The sequence below is a fragment of the Phoenix dactylifera genome, unplaced genomic scaffold (genome assembly GCF_009389715.1).
Source record: "Phoenix dactylifera cultivar Barhee BC4 unplaced genomic scaffold, palm_55x_up_171113_PBpolish2nd_filt_p 000076F, whole genome shotgun sequence".
Lineage (NCBI taxonomy): Eukaryota > Viridiplantae > Streptophyta > Magnoliopsida > Arecales > Arecaceae > Phoenix > Phoenix dactylifera.
Genome location: NW_024067675.1, coordinates 814,899 through 837,264, shown reverse-complemented (window position 1 = coordinate 837,264; position 22,366 = coordinate 814,899). Strand labels below are relative to the sequence as shown.

The following is a 22,366-nucleotide window of genomic DNA, read 5'->3' as shown; positions in this document are numbered from 1 at the left end:
TCCATCCAGTGTGATATGATGCTGGAGGTTGCTTGCCAGTAGTTTATCCATCGAAGGATCTGTTTCTAAGGTCTGAAAAGAACAGAGAAAAAAGAAGAAGAACAAAGAAAATTCTGTTCCTAGTGACCTGTTCTGCTGCTTCACTGAGGCAAGATGAGAATTAGCTGTCAATAACTAACAACCTTTACGTTCTTTCTTCTTTCTTCTTTCTTTTCATTAGTTAATGAACAAGAGAGAGAGAGATATTAGCATGCTTTACTATGCTTCTCTTCTCCTGAACTGATCATAGGTATTCTGAATTTCGAGATACTTGCATTTTTTGCCATGCATTAAAATTTTAATCCTTAATGCGGTCATGCATAAATAAGGAAAAATATATAGGGATTATAGATTCAAGGTGATGCATATATGCAAAATTAAATGGGAGAGTATCATTATCAAAGTGGTCTTCTAACATTTTAAGTAATTTGAATTAATTATGTATAGGTTATCTACTCTAGAAAATATACAAACTTCAAATTAACAGCAGAATAAAATACCAAAGTTTTCATCTTCTTGCTTATCGCTTGTGATTCAACAAAGGAATAGGATCTCATTTTCGTATCACTTTCTTGACCCTCAACTCCCACAACAATGCCTCCTTGCTCTTGACTCGATGCAACTTGGTTTGAGTTGGCAAGAACTCAATCTAGCTCAACCGAGTTAAGGTCTTCAGAAATAAAAATTAAGGACATGAAATGTTGTTTTTTATTTGCTAATTCAATTGAGTCATGAGTTGACTCGCCAAGTTTTTCAAATTTGTTCGAATCCAGATGGTATTTATCATCTAATCTTGGTTAGGAAATGGCCCAACATCATGGCAGCTGTGGATTGGGTGGGGGATGGGGTTGGCCTAGCTCAAGTTGCCCCAAGATAGATGATTTGTTATTAAAGCCACAGGAATTTTATAGCCACTGTCCAATGACGTTGTTCCCTTCATCCCAACCAACAAGGCACGCTGCTGTCGTTTTCAAATAAGAACAGAGCTTCTCCTGTTCTTTCATGTCTCCATCCGCTATATTAAAGCTGAGAATCTTCACATCCATCGTCAACCTTTGTGTTAATGGAGTTATCCAGGGAGAGGCATCTTTAGATCATCTGCTACAAGAGTCGCCGGTGAGCTTACCCCTTCAGCCTTTCTGCTTTCATGTGATGTAAAGAATTACAACAACTACAACATTATCATGGCTCCCATTATTATACTTTTAAATGCCAATACTCTAGCCATTTTGATTCCTAATAAATCTTTGACCCTTCCTGTTTGGCTCAAGAAAATTGAATTTACATAAATTTTAGAAAGATTATCGGCTAAAAAAGTAACATCTTAGTATGAATAATTATCGCTATTTTTTATTTTAGTATTTAATATTTACCTAAACATACAAAGATGCTAAATCCAAAATAATATCAAAGTGCAAATAACTATCTTGTCAAAAAAAAAAAAATCACCAATTCATTCTTATTATCTGTTATTCTTCATTGGGATGAGCAGCTTAATGAATAAAATAACAGTGTTAGCTAAACCTTGAACGCAGTAAGAGCTTATAAAACAACGATGCCGTTATGCTCACCGATGGTAACCATACCCGGGATCTTTTTTATAGTACCCCCCCTCCTCATCCCTTTGGTTTGTTAGCCTTTCGCTTCCTTCGGTGCTAACAAACCGCCGAATGATTTCAACGCCCCAACCGTCTTTTATGGCGATAATAACATCTAATTATAGCGTGATAAAACCATACCGTGCGGTCTACCGACCAACCATCTCCGGATTTTGTTGGTCATTACATATACCCACAGGGGTGTTCGAGTCATTGCAAAATAATAAATTATGGTTATAGAATAGAACAGTTAGCCTATTAGCAGTATTGAACATTTTAAATAAAAGTTTTGATGAATTTTTTTTTATTTTTTTATCACGATCAAAAAGGTTATTTTTGTTTATTTATCTTTAAAAAATGATAAACTTTAATGGTCTAAAAGTATTTGGGCGTTGAAATACAATGATCTAATAAAATTTATGGAAGACGCTATGAGGTGTCTATTAGTATATACAAAAAGTTTCTTAAATCCACAAAGGAGAATTTTTTCCATATGCACGAAACAAAATCCCATAACATTATTAATAAAAAAAAAGGGTCTGCTTTGCAAAATAAAAATAAACTATTTTTCTCTTGTAAATTAATCTAAATAAAATTGATAGTTTGATACCCACCGGAGGTTGAGCTGACCTAAATACCCTCCAAACTTCATCGTCTCTTTCTCGCTACACGGGAAGAAAGAAAAGGTGGTTGCGTTTCTATAATTTGAAAAAACCGCGGGAAACTCTCTCCCGGTTCTCAAGCGCGCCTCCGTATATAAACTGCGATCGTTCTAATCTAAATTTTTCTCACTAAAAAGAAGGAAGATAAAGGTATAAAAAAAAAAAGAGGAAAGGAACAAGTCCGAGCGCTCTCTCGATCCGCGATTATTCGTTTCCAATTCCACGAGGTTGGTTCTTTAATCCATTCTTTTTTCTACCATCCTTGCATTTTAGAAATACTCGAACACAAGATTATAATATAGGAATTGCCAGGCCTGCCATATCTTCTTTCGGATTAAAAAATGGATAAGAAATTAATACCTGGTTAAAATGGTGGGCCTCGCCATGGAATTGTTTTGAATTCTTTCCCTATCCGGGATTTTTGCTTCCTCGGGGAAGCCGGCAGTCCCCCCATCCTACGTTATATTTATTTACTTTGGGAGGTTGGAAAGCATCGATATGTGTGAAGTATATTGATGTTGGAGCGATCCCTTGGCAGTAGCGGCTGCATGGAGAGTTCCAAAGGAGGAGGAGAGGTGAGAAGACTCAACATCGTCTACTTCCTAAGCCGGAATGGCAGAGTCGAACACCCTCACCTTATTCGGGTTCACCACCTTCATCGTAATGGCGTTCGACTTCGCGGTAAACATACGAGATCATCATTCTTTACATTTTTTTCTTCTTTTTTTTTCGCTTTGTTCTCGTCCTTTTATTCTAGTTCATATATTATATTGCGATTGCGGAAATATATTTGTAGATGTCAAGAGATGGTTATCAGAGTTGAGGGGGAAGGAGATGCCGGAGTCCTTCGCTTGGTCATATAAGAGGTAATGGAGGAAGGAGAAAATAGATAGAAAAGAGATTCTTCTTTTGCTTTTTGAATGCTTATGAATCTGGTCTTGCAGGAGATACAAGACGGGGTACGTGTGGCAGGATTTAATGGATGATGATCTTATCACACCGATCTCCGACAATGAATACGTCCTCAAAGGCTCCGAATTTTCTGATGCTCCAACTTTCCAATCTTTCAGTAATCTCTTATGTCATTCTCTATTTACCTTTAATTCTATTAGCTAGCTTTGCGACGAGTTTTATAAGTACGGATAATTATGTGGGGCAGATGAGCAGTCTTGTGGTGATGGGAAGAAACCAAAAGCAGTGGAAGAAGAAGAAGAAGAAGAAGAAGGAGAAGGGACGAAGAAGGTGGCGCCCGAGAAAACCGCCGCTGACACGCTCCAAATCGAGCCCGACGACGACGGCGTCTCTCCGAAGCCACCGCCGTGCTTGGACCAGGACTCGCCGCCCGGTCAGCCGCAGGGCTCGGATGCATCGGATGAGCCGATCCGAAGAGCCGCTTTGTTTAAGTTGGATTTGTCGAGGGAGCTCGAGAAGGAGAAGGAGAAGAAGGGAGAGGAACGGCAAGGAGCTTCTCCGGCGATGGCATGTCATAGTATCAATCACAGCAACAGGAGCAAGAACAATAAAAACAATTACTCTAGCAGGGCTTCGCACGTGATTAGGAACATTCTCACGTGTGGGCAAGTGGAGACGAATGACTCTGCCTTAAGGACCATCGTGCGGAGGAACGGTGGTGATGGATCCCAATCATGCCATCAGGGGGACAAGTCCAATAATTCCAGGTATTGGTTTGATAGTTGATATATTTCCAATGCTACAAAAAAGATTTTATTTATTATTTTTTGAAATTTACTGTTGAAATTTGAGTAGAAAAGGACGGTCAACGAGTGGAGCGAAGACAAGGCCGGGAGAGAAGGCAGTCCCAGCGGCCTACAAGCCGGCAGCAGCGCCCAATTGCTCGTGAGTACTAACGTCCTCTCGACCAGGTCTCATCATTCCTCTCCGCACTTCCACCAAGTGCATTTAAGCCGCTTGCTCACAAAATAAGGAACTGATATTAATATATCTATATTTATCTTAATTTTAATTACTAAATATAGATATAAATATAAATATTAAATTAACTATAAAAATTTATATTTATATTATTTTAAATATATGTGAATATAAAAGTATAGTTAGAAATACAAATATAAATTGATTAATTAAACTTTATAACTACAGGATTAAAGGTATTATTAACTACATGATAAATCAAGCCAGTAAAATTGCTATATAAAATTAAATGAAATTATAAATAAATTTAAATATTTGAATATGAAATAGATAGTTGCCCATCTATACGTATATTTGTTTTTTTTTTTTATGGATATGAATATGGATACGGATATTAGTTGGATCCATTTTGATCTCTAGTAGTTGCACTGTAACATGAAAGTTATTTCCCCCTAATGGCTGATAACAAAGACGCAATCCATTAGCATCGGCCACTGGGTGTTTTACTGCTGCAATAGACCCACATGAATCCCATCTCTCGCCCACATTGCACTGTACTCGTTTAGCTTGTCCTTATATGACACGCCTGTTGTTGCTACTATTCCGGACCATATTGTTTAGGTGAATTCATCGCTTGACAAGCGCCCGTTTAGACTGGCATCAGTTGTAGTCATCACTGCACTCACTATAATGGATCCCAAAAAGCAGAACCATCTTGTGCTCGAGCAAGATTGATTCAGAGTCAATGCACAAAATTTAATTTGTTTAACTAGGAGGCTTAGGATGCAGCATTCTAACCACACACCATAACCCGCTGTAAATTCGACACCGACCATAAAGTTGGTAGGAAATGAATTAAATTCTAATTCAGTCACAAATGTAGGCCACCTGACTGCCTGATTTGAGAAGAAACCATCTAATTCTAAATTCAATTTAGCTGTAGGATTAAGTCATGGGCAGACAAACCCAAGGCTAACCTAAATCAATGCAAAGGCCTGTTTTGCACATTGAATGGATAGGCACTTTCTTCATTCTGAAAATTTGACGTCTCACCGGCAAACGGTGCTGGAACTTGGCCTATGTCCAGTCTGAGACTTCAAATCTGGAAACGTATCATCATTCCTCTTGCTCATAAAATTTGCAGGCAATGTGGAAAGGCATTCAAGCCAGAGAAACTGCATTCGCATATGAAATCATGTAAAGCTCTAAGAGTGCGAGGAAGAAGCATGGACTCAGAGAGGATGCCATTAAGAACAGAGTCTCTACGGGAGGACTTTTCTACAGAGTCAGACCAGGGTTTTCTATTGACGCATTAGTTCTATAATCCTCTGCCTCTGTATAAAGCTAGAAATGTACAAGTCATCCATGTCAGTTTATTGAAAAATGATTGGTGCCTCAGATAATATTTCAAATATCAAATTTGAATAGTTCAAAAACCTGATTTTAATTTCCCTTTTTTTTGAGGGGTGGGGGAGGGAGAGAGGGAGAGACTTGGATGGAGATTATATGATCATATGACAATGTTATTGATTGATATAAAGCACTACTAACTTTGGTGCTATTTTGGTTGACATATTGTTATAGCTAAACAAAAAAAGAAAAAAAAAGCAGAAAAACTAAGGGGGCGTTTGGTAATCCCAACAGGATCACCACGGTGATCCGAATGCTGGGGTGATTTGATCCCCAGTGATCTAAGATCAATTTGTTTGGTAGGCCATGGTCCAGTGATTAAAAATTTCCGGATATCCATAAGTAACTTATTTGGTATGGTACGTAGATTCAAAATCACCGACCACATAATACCACAAATACCCTTGATATATCTTAGATGGATTTTTTATATGTTTTTAATTCTCATAAATCAAAAATGTAAGTCAATATGCTAATTCTTATAATAACTCTATAATTTTGTCCATATTCTACTTTTAGTGGCTCTTATCATACATTTATTAATTGTATAAAATATATTATAATAAAATAGTAATATATTTATCAATATAGTAATTATTAATATATTCTATAAAAATATATCTATTGCTCCTATAAATTATTAATCTTATAAAAATATGTTATTTTTCATTATAGAATTAATATTTTTATTTATACTTATAATAGATTTTTTTAATACTAATAGTTATTTTGATTAGAAAAATAAAGTAAATAGGAGTAATATATTAAATATTTTCATTATATAAATATAAAATATAATAATATATTTCTACTATAATTTAAAAGTATCCTTCAATAATAATATGATTAGTAATATATTATAATATAATATATATCATTAATATAATATATAATATCAACATAATATTATATATATATATAATATTGACATAATATATTGATGGTATATTGATATATTAATTTTTTTGCTAAATTGAGGGGTATTTTTGTCTTTAACTTTCAACCCAGGATCACTACCCTAGGGATCTTGAATTCTCGACCTTAAGGACGGGTATCCCATCATCGGATTGGGTGGTGATTTGAGAAGTGGAGATGATTTAGGATCACTGCCACGTAGGATCACTATGGTGCAACCAAACGCGTTGTTCTCATCACCTCCACTTACATCACCCTTGATCCTCGGATGATCATCCCATACCAAACGGCTCCTAAAAGTAGTAACAAAGCAACAAGATTTGAAGACAAAAAAAGGAAAACAAAACAAAAAAAAACATCTGACTCTATTGTTTGTTTCGCTTTATTTTTTCCGCACACTTATTTCCACAAATAAATTTGAAGAGGGCTTAAAGCAACATTTAGTTACGGACTCCATAGTCTCCGCTGATATAGTAGCAAAAACTAATTAAATTCTTGTAAATATCAACAATCAACATCAACTTGAGCAGCATACATATCTAGATTTGTAACTGCAGTTTTTTGTGGATGTCTAACTAGACATTTCGTAGATTTGAAACCATTTATCATTATTTAAGACATTAAACTGCTAAAATCTTTTCTTTTTTCTATGGAAAGAGGTTAACAGACAATGGTGTGAGGGCCCTGTCTATTGACAGGCTCGCATTTGGTTGGGCCAGTGGACCAGCCCAATGTGGCCGGCCCAAGGCCACGTGCCATGGCACGATACAATAAAGAAGAAGAAGACTCCGATTGGAGTCTTTTTCTTCCTTCAAATCTGGCAGAAATTGAGGACTCCTTAGGCAATCTAAGTTCATCTAGAACTCGGGGCTCCATCCTACTAACCGGAAATCAGGATTGACTTCGCCTCTTTAGCTTCCTTCTTCCTCCTTAGATTTCCTCCACAGAAAACGCCAAAGATCGCTGCCGATTTCAAGCTTCTTCTCTGAGCCTTCTTCCTCGTTTTCTCGTCGGAAAGAGCTGCTGGAGGCTTTGCCGGACCAAGGTAACTGCCCAATGCCTCCTTCTCTTTCGTGGTTTTAGAGTTGATTCCATGATGATTTGGGCCGGTGAATTGCTGGATTACCTTCCGAAACAGGGTCCCTGTTTTGGCTTCTTCCTCCCGTGCTCGCCGCCACTAGCCGTCGGGATTAGTCAAGCTCTGCCACCTCCCGAGACCTTTGAGAGCATGTGGTTGCCGGTTAGGGAGTTAGCCATAGTTTATGCCGAGTTTGATCAGTTTTTTTATAGTCTTCTTCTTCTTCTGTCCTTCTTGTGCCGGCCGGTCACCGTCATTGGTGGTGTCGTGGCCGAAGGGCTACCAAGGCCGTCGTCGTCGAGGGTTGGGCCACCTTGGCCAGCCACCCTCTTTTCCCTTCTCTTTAGCTAAGAAAGAAAAAAGAAGAAAAGAAGAAGAAGAAGAGGAGATTAGACAACCATCCCTCTTTTTCTCTCTCAGGTTTCCTCACTCCTCTCTCTAATTTCTCTCTCCTCTCTCCACTTTCTCTTTTTAAAATGACCAAGGAACTTGGAGTCGAATCATGTCGACTTGATCTACGAACTCAAGTTGATCCTTGTAAAGGGTTCTAGTTCCGTCCTGGTGCCCGGACTGCCTACTGGCCCGATCACCCCCACCCTATTGAATGTCCTTGAACCTTCACTGATGAACTATGTTGATTAACCTTAGCCCTGATCAAGTACATGCCCTATGATTTATTTATTGAATCGCTCATGTCATACTCACCTGAAACCGTCGAACATTGTCACCCGACCAACCATCTTATTTCCTATTTATTTAAATTCGAATAGAAATTAATCTCGCTTTTAATGTTTTTAATATGGTTAACTGAATCGCCCAGTAAAGTTTGACGGTTTAAGACCAAAGAAGTAAGTAAATTTAAGCTCTTTACTAGTTTTCAATTTCCACTTATATTTTAGTATTATGAAAATATAAAAATAGTGTTAAATATTGATGATATTATGTTTTTTAAAAATTAAAGATCAAGCATATGATATTATGAAATTTATGATTTATTGTGAATTAATGGATTCATGATTGCTTTACCGTTAGATACTATTTGTGAACTATGAACTTTATATTTATGAAATTGTATTTTTGTTATTAAAAAAATAATTTATTATTAAATGCTTATTTATTGGTTATAAACTCTATAAAGTCGTTTAATGTTTTAATCATATATGATTCAAAGAATATGATTTAAGAAAAAATATCTTGATGATTATGGAAAAAAAGGTTTTGAGATAGCTGCTATGTATGTCTCCTAAAAGTGGGGTAGATCGACATTCAGTTTTATATGACCTCGCCAGTAGGTAATAGCAGTTGGCATACGACCCTGCCAGTGGATAATAATAGTTGACATACAACCTTCCCAGCGGATAATAATAGTTGGCATACGATCCTACCAACGGATAATAGTAGTTGGTGTTTGTCGATTACAACCCTATCACGGATATAATATTGACCATAGCATCTAGTGTGAGAGAAGTAATTTAAGCAATAATAAATAATATATGATTTTATGTTATACACCATGAACCATATTTTATGAATGATTTATACATACATGATTGGCTTTATGAGTTCTTTTAATGTACTGTACTGTGAAATACTTATTTTGGAATAATTATTATTTTTCTTAAATGATGTATTGGTATAGAAAAACTTATGCTTGATACAGTACGATAGTGAAAGGTTTACTTACTGAACTGTCGCTTATATACCTCTATTTTTATTTTTCTCTCCAGACGAATAAGATCAGTAGGGACAAAAGTTGGTGGCTTGAAGTTCGCACTAGCAAGCTTGGCAATTTTGTAGAAGACTTTTAGTTTTTTAAATTTACTATAAATTTGTAGTCAGTAATTTTTTAAATATTGAGAATTATGGGTTTGATTTTTATGTTTGAATCTAGACACTCTGAACCAACATAGTTTGATTTAATAAATAATAAAATTAGATTTCTATTTATTTATTTATATTTAAAATGGATTTGAAAATTATATAAAATGTTTGGCTTCATGTTATGATGGGCCGTACCCTTCGGTAGCACAACCAGATCATACTCCGAATCCGGGGCACAATAAATCATGCTCTGAATCTGGGCCATGACAAATGGATAATACAACATAAGAAAAACCACCCCCCGTCAACCACCAACACCGCAGCTCAAACTTCTCCAAGACAGCTGAAATTTTTAATTCCACAGAATTCGATATCTTTAAATTTTAAGTAAGAAATCATTTCGTTCCAGTTATAATTGTTCTGTCCATTTATTCAAAGGTCAAGCACGTTTCTTTGATGTCAAAACGATTAATAAGCTAATTCACGCATTCGCATTGGTAATGCTGATGTCTAAGGTTTTGATCTCAGTTATTTCATAAAAAAATAACATAAAACTTTCTCAAAGAGATCAATCAGTGGGTGTCTTGAAGGGAAAGTTCAATGTTTACTCCTATATTCAAGTCCAGTGAGTAGCAATACAAGGTCTTCTATTGCTATCCTGGGGAACAATGATAGTTCAATATTACAATATATCATCCATCCATCATCACCAGTAAAAACACCAGTGAAATTCATCAGATCATCAATCAATAATTGTCCATATTTCCCCCAAGGAACATGAAAGTCTAACCTGGAGAATATAAACTTTGCTCAATAACACTGCTAGGTTCAGGAAAGGAAGGCTAAAATGGAGCAGAACTTTAAGCTTTGATACAGTCCATGCGAAAAACACTTTTCTTGAAATCACTATTCCCTCGAATAAAGGAATTGTAATCTAACAGACTTATCATCCCAATCCGCCAAAGATAAACCATATTCTTCAAACAAAATATAAAATGAGAATGAATAGCGTCTTACACATGAGCAAAACTTATGGCATGTAATAAAAGAATTATTTCATTGCAATATAACACAATATCATTAAATTTTGTTTATATTACATGATCAAGTATATATTCCAAAAAAAAATGTAAATTAATTTAAACCTAAAATATATATAACCCAATAAAACATTATAAATAACATAAGAAATTCCCTTCTCACAAACTTCTTTGTTTCAGGTCCAAACAATAGAATAAGAATGTCAATTGCTGCTCCTTTTGTTAATTCGCACTCCATTCTTATTTCTAGTTTGATTATTTTTAATCCTATAAACCATACATCTCGAAAGAAACCATATATCTTGAAAGATTTCTCAATGACATCTGCAGATTGCAGCACCAAAAATAAAAATAAATCATGTTATAACCATTTCTTATGCACTTGGAAATATTCCTCTCTAAACACTGTATGAAGAATGAAACCAGGGATAAAACGATCCAACCGGCAAATTCAACACCAAAATATAATCACGAAATCCCACAAAAGATATCATATAATTATGAATAGCAAGGGGAGGGATAACATTTTACATAAGAACCTCTTTAAATAAACAACTATTCGAGAAGCTGTTGATCTGCCTCCAGAAAGACTCATAAATTGAGGTATCCAAATAGGAAACCAGCATATTTGAGGACTTCAGAAAACTTCAAAAAAAAAAATAGAGAAAAATCTAAAACATTATGACAATGGAAGAGGTTCTAAACAAGAAACAAAATTAACCATGCTGCACTTTGTCTAGCTTTTTAGCAACGTCACACAAACTTTAGAACACTCCAAAAGGCATAATTCAAAACCAAGTACTAATACTGAAAGGAAAAAATGACAAAGGCATCAAGATACTACATATTAGAAACATCCTATGTAGACATGATCCAGATCAGCGCAGCCTCCTAGCTTCCCTTTCGGATTCAAGCAGGGTAAGGACATCACCTTCCCTAACCGGGCCCTTCACATTCCGCATGATAAGTCTATTCTGATCATCCAAAAACTTGACCCTGACCTGGGTCACCTGACCTCTTGATCCAGTTCGGCCCATCACTTTAACCACGACAGCAAGCTTAACTTGAGTATCCATGCTGCATACAGAGATAACATGGAACACAGTCAAAAATAATTAAAACGGATAAGTTTTTTTAAGGTTTTATGGACAAACATGATAAAGGAACTCCAATGATAATCAAGAATAAATTAAGAAAGGAGAGAAGAACAAATCTGAACACGAGTCCAAGTGGAAAATACTTTCAGTGACAACATGTTTTTGAAAGCTTGAAAGAAATAGATTAAGCAGTAGAAGTGGATTTTTCTTAAGATATAACTGGCAATGCACTATCAGATCTGATGACGCTTGCATGATCGCTACTAATCACTATGGGCTGCAGCAGAAGACAATGTTATGCATGCTTTGGTATATATACATGCACATACATGGATGGGATCTGCTTGCTGGTTACAGAATTGGGACATATGATTAATCCTACATGTCTACACAATGTCTTAACACTAGTTTTCTATCACTTAAATGCAAGATAAAACAAAATTTGCCTGTACCCTTTAAAAATCAGTTGATTTAAAGGGTTTAAATATCTTGAAAAGCAAGCACAGCAATATAAAAATAATTAGGTTATTATAAGGCATTACTATAATTATCTCAAGCACGAGATCATTGGGAGAATGTTTCACACTGTTTTGCATCTAATATCATCTAGCAATTCTAAAATAAAGATTACAAATATTATCAGCCTCTAAGGAAAAGCAGAAGCAACAAGAGGACAGGAGCGAAAAAAGGAACACTCGAATGTCTATTCCATTGTCCTAGAGAATAATAGCTGATGTTCTAAAACATGTCACTTTTCCAAAAGACATATTTCAATGTGTATTAAAAAATATACAAGTAAAATTGTCGGATTCAGGATTCATACATAGCCACCCTCAATTCCATCCTGAGGCTGTCCGGTGAGGTAGAAATAAAGCAAACTTTTGGATGCTATAAGAATTCTAAAAAATTCTAATTCTTAGACTAGACAACTTGTTGCTGCTTAAAATTTAGTCACATTTTGTAAGATACATAAAGCTTGAAAACACCAGCAGAATGCACGAAAAGGAGAGTTTGCAGCACTAGAAATCCTTTAAATAGTCAAAATCAACAATCATTAAACACTTCTAAATATAACTATCAAATAACATAAATACATCAGGATGAAACAATCCACATGTGTCACAAAGTATAAAACCCAACTAAGTCACCATTCCAAAAGAAGTGGAAAAGGGGGGCAAAAAAGAAAACTGAGAGACACACATACTTTTGGTTAACAGAACACACACCAAGTCTTGATGTCTACAAGCAAAGAGTGCAAAGGTAGTGTGGAGCCAACAAGCAGGAAACATGATGTTAGCCGGCATTCAGAGAATTGCAAATTTGCAAACAGAGAGAAATAAAAAAAAAGCAAAGAGCATGGTTCAAATTGATCTAATCAATCTTTAAAAAAAAAGCCAATGAAAATAATCATACTATGTGAAAAATTACATATGACAACAAGCAAAAGTTCTAGATACCATAATTGTGTACATAACAGCTTGTTTCTTATTACATTAACTTTTATTTGTTTGGTATTACAATTAAGATGTTTCTTAATCATATAAAAAAAACATGAGACACCATATGTAAAAGCACATGCATAGAGCCAAAATTAAGGATGCTACTGAAAAGAACTTGTTTATTCTTAACATGTAAATACCTATAAATATAGTGAAAGAACAATCGTTGAAGCTAAAATTTATTATACAGCAATCAGTTCCCTGCATCTCCCACTTTAGAGGTGAACCCGCATTTTCTGCCTGCGCAAAGCCATAAGTTACACTGTTTGGGAGAACTCTTTACATATCTCTATTTTATCATTTAGTTATCCCAGCCACTCAATATTGAAACAGGCAAAGAGAGGATAAGTGAAAGAACATTTCTACCTCCTATTGAGTCAATAAGCTTAATAGGGGTCGGAAAGTGGGATAAAAAATTTAAATTGAACAAGATGGAACAAGCCGAATAGCATCGTATGTCCCCACCAGCAAGCAATTGGGATAAAAAGGAAGATAGGCCAAACTAGTAGGTGGAGAATCCTTTGTAAAATAGGGATGGAGTACAAAATAGAAATAAATGTCTTTTGAGCCTATTAACTTTTGATCATATTTTCTTGGAATAACCTTTACTCCCAGCTGACAAAAAAAATAATCAGAGTTTCGACAACAGGCATCGAGCAGTATTTAGAAATCCTTACGGCATATATTAGCGGGAAATCCACAAACATTAGCACAGACATAGAAATTTGGCAACAATATTTGTTGATCCAAATTTATCGCAAAAAAATAAATAAGATGTAATATGCCATCAACGTCGACCATGAGGCTAATTGATTTGTAGCCAAGAAACAGGCTATAACTCGCAAGCAGGAAAGTAACAAGAAAATATTGGCGGAAAGTCATAAGCCCAACTATAAGATAAACCATCGATCTATGCGAACACCAAATCATTAAAAATCTGCCAATATATCGATGCAGTTAAAGAGAAAGCCATAAGAGTAGTGAAGAAATCTAGAATCAAGAGATATTCCCAACCTTAATCAAAAAAACGCAAGCAAAAGATCGAGTTTTGAGAACAAATCCGAGGATTTATTAGGGTTTGGGACGGGATTCACCAACCTCTCTGAAAGCGAGGAGACGCTCGAAGCAGCGGGACGTGGGAGATGGAGGCGGCTGCGAGCGAGTGGGCAAAACCCTAGTTCTGGGGGCTTATATAGGCCGGTTTCGGCGAATTCACAGTCTTGCCCCCACGGTGGCACGGACGCGGGCACCCGGCACGTGCTGGGCAACATTTAGGGCATAGCCGCATTGACGGCGTTATAACGGACCCAACCAATATATTTTTGCCCCATTAAATACTTTTTATTTATTTTTAGTGCTAAAATAATTACCGCTACAGCAACTCTTCGAGCAGTAATGATAGAAAATAATGACATTTTTTTCCAATGACCATTTTTTTAATTAAAAATATTTTTCATGCTGTATAATCTTTTCTGGGCAAAACAATTTAAATTCTAAAAATATTTTATTAGAAAAATTGTATAGATAAAAATAATGGCTATTATATACATTGTAACAGATCATAATAATGCTCACCTAACTTGTTATAAGGAATGTTATTATTTTTTTTGGTGACCATATAAAACATATAACATAGTAGAGGGGCTTGAATTCATTTCTTGAAAATTTGGGCTTATAACTTTTATAATGATCGTTCTATCAAATCTTACTTGGAGGACCAGAGGTAGGGTGGGAGATGTTGTGTGGATCCTACAGCAGGATTACGAGGCAGGGTCTGATTATGCTTGGGTCTAGTGGCTAGGGCTACACCCGAGATTGTTTTTGTTTCTATGGAAGGTAGTCTGGAACCGCCTTCCGACGAGATTGCTGCTGAGTAGATGTGGAGCGAGTATCCCCTACTGGACGATGTGTGGGGATGACGAGATGGTCGATCATGTGTTGTTTCAGTGCATGTGGGCGAGGAGATCCTGGCGTCTTTCAGAATTTCCACAGGATGCCTGGGGTATGCAGGACCAGTTTTACAGGTTATTCAACACTGCTCGAGTAGCCCCCAGCGGCGCCCTATGGTTATTGGAGCTACCTGTATTGCTTACCAGATCTGGTTGGCTAGGAACGCTCAGATCTTTGGTGAACGTAGCTTATCTCCGAGATTTGCGGTGGAGCAGGCACGAGTATAGACAATGGAGTGTATTCATGGTACCTATTCAGGTGGACCTTCGACAGTTCGGGACACCTGGGGCTCCTTTTTAGCTTAGGTAGCGCATCGTACAATGTTCTCCACCTGGGAGCCCCCACCTCCGAACTTTCTCAAGGTCAATTTCGATAGGTCGGTAGTGGATGAAGGGCGTCGAGGAGGTGTGGGGTTTGTCATCAGGGACCCAGGTTTGAGGGTGGTGGCGGCTGGTGGTTGTCAGATAGCTAATACCTCGGTTTCTGGTGCTGAGTTGCGAGCTGCATGGGTGGGTCTTCGATTTGCGCGATGCGTCCTATAGGCCAGCTCTATCACTTTGGAAGGTGACTTGGCCATAGTGATAGGTTGGATACAGGGGGCCCGAGTGGGATGGGGGGACCACTCTCTGATTCGAGATATCTGGGCAATGGGGACGGATGGCGAAACCTTCCAAGCCCGATATGTATTCAGGAAGGCCAACAGAGCCGTGGGTTAGGTGGCAGCTTATGTGGCTAACCATTCGGACCGTACTCTATGGACCCAAGAGGGGGAGCTGTCTAGGGCACTCCGTGATGTTTTGTTTTCAGATTTTATTGGATGTATTCGTACTCATGCAGTATGATGTGCCCGCTCTAACAAAAAAAAAAAATTTAGGATGGGCATCACTGCACTCACCTTAATGGATCCCAAAGAGCAGAACCATCTTGTGCCCGAGCAAGATCGATTCAGAGCCAATGCAAAAAATTTAATTTGTTTAACTAGGAGGCTTAGGATGCAGCATTCTAACCACACACCATAACCCGCTGTAAATTCGACACCGACCATAAAGTTAGTAGGGTACAATTACAAAGCAAATGAATTAAAATCCTAGTTCAGTCGCAAATGTAGGCCACCTGACTGCCTGATTTGAGAAGAAACCATCTAATTCTAAATTCAATTTAGCTGTAGGATTAAGTCATGAGCAGACAAACCCAAGGCTAACCTAAATCAATGCAAAGGCCTATTTTGCACATTGAATGAATAGGCACTTTCTTCATTCTGAAAATTTGACGTCTCACCGGCAAACGGTGCTGGAACTTAGCCTATGTCCAGTCTGAGACTTCAAATCTGGAAACGTATCATTAATCCTCTTGCTCATAAAATTTGCAGGCAATGTGGGAAGGCATTCAAGCCAGAGAAACTGCATTCGCATATGAAATCATGTAAAGGTCTAAGAGTGCGAGGAAGAAGGATGGACTCAGAGAGGATGCCATTAAAAACAGAGTATCTACGGGAGGACTTTTCTACGGAGTCAGACCAGGGCTTTCTATTGAGCATTAGTTCTATAATCCTCTGCCTCTGTATAAAGCTAGCAATGTACAAGTCATCCATGTCAGTTTATTGAAAATGATTGGTGCCTCAGATAATATTTAAAATATCATATTTGAATAGTTCAAAAACCTGATTTTAATTTCCCTTTTTTTTTGAGGGGTGGGGGAGGGAGAGAGGGAGAGACTTGGATGGAGATCATATGATCATATGACAATGTTATTGATTGATATAAAGCACTACTAACTTTGGTGCTATATTGGTTGACATATTGTTATAGTTAAAGAAAAAAAGAAAAAAAAAGCAGAAAAACTAAAAGTAGTAACAAAGCAACAAGATTTGAAGACAAAAAAAAAAGAAAAACAAAACAAAAAAACATCTAACGCTATTGTTTGTTTCGCTTTTTTTTCCGCACACTTATTTCCACAAATAAATTTGAAGAGGGCTTAAAGCAACATTTAGTTAGAGACTCCATAGTCTCTGCTGATATAGTAGCTAAAACTAATTAAATTCTTGAAAATATCAACGATCAACATCAACTTGAGTAGCGCACACATGTAGATTTGCAACTGGAGTTTTTTTGTGGATGTCTAACTAGACATTTTGAATCATGTGGATTTGAAACCATTCATCTTTCTTTATGATATTGAACTGCTAAAATCTTTTCTTTTTCCTATGGAAAGAGGTTAACAGACAATGGTGTGAGGGCCCGATCCATTAACTTGCCCGCACTTGGTTGGGCCAGTGGGCCGGCCCAAATTGGCCAGCCCAAGGCCATCGTGCCATGGCACAATACAGTAAAGAAGAAGAAGACTCTGCGATTGGAATCTTCTTCCTCCAAATCCGGCAGAGATTGAGGACTCTTAGGACAATCTAAGTTTATCTAGGACTCGGAGACCGCCTATTTAATTTTCCTCTTCCTCCTTAGATTTCCTCGACTGGAAATGCCAAAGATCACCGCCGATTTCAAGCTTCTTGTCTGAGCCTTCTTCCTCGTTTCCTCATCGGAAAGAGCCGTCGGAGGCTTCGCCGAACCAAGGTAACTGCCCAACGCCTCCTTCACTTTCTTGGTTTTAGAGTTCATTCCATGATGATTTGGGCCGGTGAATCGCTAGATTACCTTCCGAAACGAGGTGCCCTATTTCGGCTTCTTCCCCCTGTGCTTGCTGCCACTGGTTGCCGGGATTAGTCGAGCTCTACCATCTCCCGAGAGCTCCGAGAGCATATGGCTACCGCCTACCGGTTAGGGAGTTAGCCATAGTTCATGCCAAGTTTGATCAGTTTTTTTTACGATCTTCTTTCGCTTCTTCCCTTCTTGTGCCGGCCGGCCACCATTGCCGATAGTGCTGCGGCCGAAGGGCCATCAAGGCCGTCGTCGCCGAGGGTCAGGCCACCTTGCCCGGCCACTCCCTTTTTCCTTCTCTTTTGCTAAGAAAGAAGAAAGAAGAAAAGAAGAAAGAAGAAAAGAAGAAGAAGAAGAAAAGAGAGACAAGCATTCCTCTCTTTCTCTCTCATGTTTCTCCACTTTCTCTCTCCTCTCTCCACTTTATCTCTCCACTTTCTCTACTTTCTCTTTCCTCTCTCCACTTTCTCTACTTCCTCTCTCTTTTCTCCACTTTCTCTCTTTAGAATGACCAAGGAACTCGGAGTCGGTCATGTCGACTTGATCTACGAACTTGAGTTGATCCCTGTAAAGGGCCTTAGTTCCATCTTGGTACCCAGACCGCCTACTGGACCGATCACCCCGACCTTATCGAATGTTCTTAAATCTTCATTGATGAACCATATTGATTAACCTTGGCCCTAGTCAAGTACATGCCCTATCATTTATTTATCGAATCGCTCAGGCCTTACCCACCTGAAACCGTCGAACACTGTTACTCGACCAACCATCTCATTTTCTATTTATTTTAATTCGAATAGAAATTAATCTTGCTTTTAATTTTTTTTAATATGGTTAACTGAATCGCCTAGTGACGTTTGATGGTTTAAGACGAAAGAGGTAAATAAATTTTATGCTCCTTATTGGTTTTCAAATTTATACTTATTTTTTAGTATTATGAAAATATAAAAATAGTGTTAAATATTGATGATATTATGTTTTCTTAAAATTAAGGATCAAGCATATGATATTATGAAATTTATGATTTATTGCGAATTAATGGATCCATAATTGTTTTACCATTAGACACTATTTATGAATTATGAACTCCATATTTATGAAATTATATTTTTGTTATGAAAAGAATGATTTCATAATTATTTTACTATTAAATGCTTATTTATGGGTTATAAACTCTACAAAGCCATTTAATATTTTAATCACGTATGATTCAAAAAATATGATTTAAGGAAAATTATCTTAATGACTGTGGGAAAAAGGCTCTTAAATAGCTATGTATGGCCCCTAAAAGTGGGGTAGATCGACATTTAGTTTTATACGACCCCGCCAGCGGATAATAACAGTTGGCATACGACCTTGTCGGTGGGTAATAGCGGTTGCCATACGATCCTGCCAGCGGGTAATAGCAATTGGCATATGATCCTCCCAGCGGATAACAGTAATTGGTATACGACCCTCCCAGCGGATAATAGTAGTTGGCATACAACCCTACAAATGGGTAATAGTAGCTGGTATTTGTCAATTACAGCCCTTTACATATATAATATTGACCTTAGCATCTACTTTGAGAGAAGTAATTTGAGTAATGATAACTAATTTATTATTTTATGCTATACACCAGGAACCATATTTTATGAATAATTTATGCATGCATGATTGGCTATATAACTTGTTTTAATATACAGTATTATGAAATACTTATTTTGAAATAACTATTATTTTTCTTAAACAATGCATTGGCATAAAAAACTTATACTTGATCCGGTAAGGTAGTAAAAAGTTTGCTTACTGAACTGTGTTGCTTATACACCTCTATTATTATTTTTCTCTCTCCAGACGAATAGGATCAGTAGGAACAAAAGTTGGTGGCTTGGAGTTCGCACTAGCAAGCTTGGCAATTTTGTAGAAAATTTTAATATTTTAAATTTACTATAAATTTGTAGCTAGTAATTTTTTGAATATTGAGAATTATGAGTTTGATTTTTATGTTTGAATCTAGACACTCTGAACCAACATAGTTTTTTTTAATAAATAATAAAATTAGATTCCTATTTATTTAATTTTATTTGGGATGAATTTGAAAATTAAATAAAACATTTGGCCTCATGTTATCATGGGCCATACCCTTTGGTAGCACGACTAGATCATACTCCAGATCTGGGGCACAATAAATCATGCTCTAAATCTAGGCCATGACAAATGAGCTACATAACATAAGATAAACCACCCTCAACCACCAACACCGCAGGTCAAACTTCTCCAAGACGCAGCTGGAATTTTTAGTTCTACTGAATTCAATATCTTTAATTTCAAGTAAGAAATCATTTCGTTCCAGTTATAATTGTTGTGTCCATTTATTCAAAGGTCAAGCACGTTTCTTTGATGTCAAAACGATTAACAAGCTAATTCACGCATTCGCATTGGTAATGCTGATATCTAAGGTTTTGATCTCAGTTTTTTTATCAAAAAAATAAAAATAAAATAAAACTTTCTCAAAGAGATCAATCAGTGGGTGTCTTGAAGGGAAAGTTCAATATTTATTCCTATATTCAAGTCCTGTGAGTAGCAATACAAGGCCTTCCATTGCTATCCTGGGGAACAATGATAGTTCAATATTACAATATATCATCCATCCATCCATCATCACCAGTAAAAACCAATTCATCAGATCATCAATCAATGATTGTTCATATTTCCCCCAAGGAACATGAAAGTCTAACCTGGAGAATATAAACTTTGCTCAATAACACTGCTAGGTTCAGGAAAGGAAGGCTAAAATGGAGCAGAACTTTAAGCTTTGATACAATCCATGGGAAAAACACTTTTCTTGAAATCACTATTCCCGCAAACAAAGGAATGGTAATCTAACGGACTTATCATCCCAATCCACAAAAGATAAACGATATTCTTGAAACAAAATATAAAATGAGAATGAATAGCGTGTTATACATGAGCAAAACTTATGGCATGTAACAAAAAAGAATTATTTCATTGCAATATAACACAATATCATTAAATTTTGTTTATATTACATGATCAAGTATTGTTGCTGGAAATTGGACCCGGGGGCGGTCGTCGGTCGAGGAGGGGGAGCGGCAGGTGGACACAGGAGAGTGGCGGTCCGTCGGCGGGCGGCGTCCTCCGTCGAGGTGCCTGCAGAAAAGCCGGTGGTCGGGTTTTCCAGCGCCGGCCCTCCGATGCTTAAGTCAGAGGGGGGAGGGGCAATCTGTGTTTAAAGGAGAAAGAGAAGAACAGTATCTTTTGAGTTTTCTGTCTCCAACCCCCCTTTGAGAAGCAAGGGTTTCCTTTTATAGGGGGGTCGGTTTACCTGCGATGTGATGGGGCGAGACCGTCGTACGGCTCGGCATGTTGCTTGGACTGGCACACGATCGGGTGAATCATTGCATTGATGTTGGAGATGAGGCCGTCGTACGACCCGAGTTAGCACGCGCTCAGGTGAATTATTGCATTGATGTCGGGGGTAAGGCCGAGATCAGAGACTTATCACGGTTGACTGGACTCTGCTGAGCTGATTTGCCGTGGAGAGCCGTGGATCCGTAGATGATAGGAGCCATGCGCATTAATTGTTGAGTAGGCCGGAGATTCGCATTAATTGTTGAGTGAACCGGGGATTCGCATTAATTGTTGAGTGAACCGGTGGTTTGCAGAGGTCATGCGCAATAAATACTGGGGCAGTGGCAGGATATGACCCTCGGCCGGGCCTTGGAGGGGTACGGTCGTAGTAGGTGGTCGACAAGGACAGACCTCTGGGGTCGGAAATTCTCCAGGTCGGAGGTTCTGAGGTCGGACGTTCCGAGGTCGGACGCCGACTTCGGTTGTCCAAGGTCGGCGGCTATGCGGCTTCTTAGAGGCGGGGTTACTATATTGCTGGGGGAAAACCGTATTCCCCCAACAAGTATATATTCCAAAAAAAATGTAAATTAATTTAAACCTAAAATATATTTAACCCAATAAAACATTATAAATAAAATAAGAAATTCCCTTCTCACGCACTTCTTTGTTTCAGGTCCAAACAATAGAATAAGAATGTGAATTGCTGCTCCTTTTGTTAATTTGCACTCCATTCTTATTTCTAGTTTGATTATTTTTAATCCTATAAACCATATATCTCGAAAGAAACCATGTATCTTGAAAGATTTCTCAATGACAACTGCAGATTGCAGCATCAAAAATAAAAATAAATCATGTTGTAACCATTTCTTATGCGCTTAGAAATATTCCTCTCTAAACACTGTTTGAAGAATGAAACCAGGGATAAACCGATCCAAACGGCAATTCAACACCAAAACATAATCACGAAATCCCACAAAAAATATCATATAATTATGAATAGCAAGGGGAGGGATAACATTTTACATAAGAACCTCTTTAAATAAACAACTATTCGCGAAGCAGTCGATCTGCCTCCAGAAAGACTCATAAATTGAGGCATCCAAATAGGAAACCAGCATATTTGAGGACTTCAGAAAACTTCATAAAAAAAACAGAGATAAATCTAAAACATTATGACAATGGAAGAGGTTCTAAACAAGAAACAAAATTAACCATTCTGCGCTTTGTCTAGCTTTTTAGCAACGTCACACAAACTTTAGAACACTCCAAAAGGCATAATTCAAAACCAAGTACTAATACTGAAAGGAAAAAATGACAAAGGCATCAAGATACTACATATTAGAAACATCCTATGTATGT

General features: G+C 37.4%; 2 protein-coding genes across 2 annotated transcripts; one reads left to right on the top strand and one right to left on the bottom strand.

The window, feature by feature from the left end:
• The first annotated feature begins 2,816 nt into the window (after positions 1–2,816).
• On the top strand, positions 2,817–5,658 carry LOC103708106. Its single transcript, XM_026804202.2, has 6 exons — positions 2,817–2,980; positions 3,096–3,165; positions 3,244–3,368; positions 3,459–3,978; positions 4,067–4,156; positions 5,337–5,658. The coding sequence occupies exons 1-6, from the start codon at positions 2,848–2,850 to the stop codon at positions 5,506–5,508; spliced, it is 1,110 nt and encodes a 369-aa protein (XP_026660003.2). The 5' UTR covers positions 2,817–2,847; the 3' UTR covers positions 5,509–5,658.
• Positions 5,659–11,034: 5,376 nt separating this feature from the next.
• Positions 11,035–14,230, bottom strand: LOC103706732 (40S ribosomal protein S28). The gene is made up of 2 exons (XM_008790950.4): positions 14,151–14,230; positions 11,035–11,533 (listed from the first exon to the last, which is right to left on the bottom strand). The coding sequence occupies exon 2, from the start codon at positions 11,530–11,532 to the stop codon at positions 11,335–11,337; it is 198 nt and encodes a 65-aa protein (XP_008789172.1). The 5' UTR covers position 11,533; positions 14,151–14,230; the 3' UTR covers positions 11,035–11,334.
• Between the last annotated feature and the right edge of the window lie 8,136 nt (positions 14,231–22,366).

Coding starts and splice junctions, on each gene's coding strand:
- LOC103706732 (XM_008790950.4), bottom strand. CDS start 11,532: ATGGATACTCAAGTTAAGCTTGCTGTCGTGGTTAAAGTGATGGGCCGA.
- LOC103708106 (XM_026804202.2), top strand. CDS start 2,848: ATGGAGAGTTCCAAAGGAGGAGGAGAGGTGAGAAGACTCAACATCGTC. Junction 2,981..3,095: donor TAATGGCGTTCGACTTCGCG/GTAAACATACGA, acceptor ATATATTTGTAG/ATGTCAAGAGATGGTTATCA. Junction 3,369..3,458: donor TCCAACTTTCCAATCTTTCA/GTAATCTCTTAT, acceptor TATGTGGGGCAG/ATGAGCAGTCTTGTGGTGAT.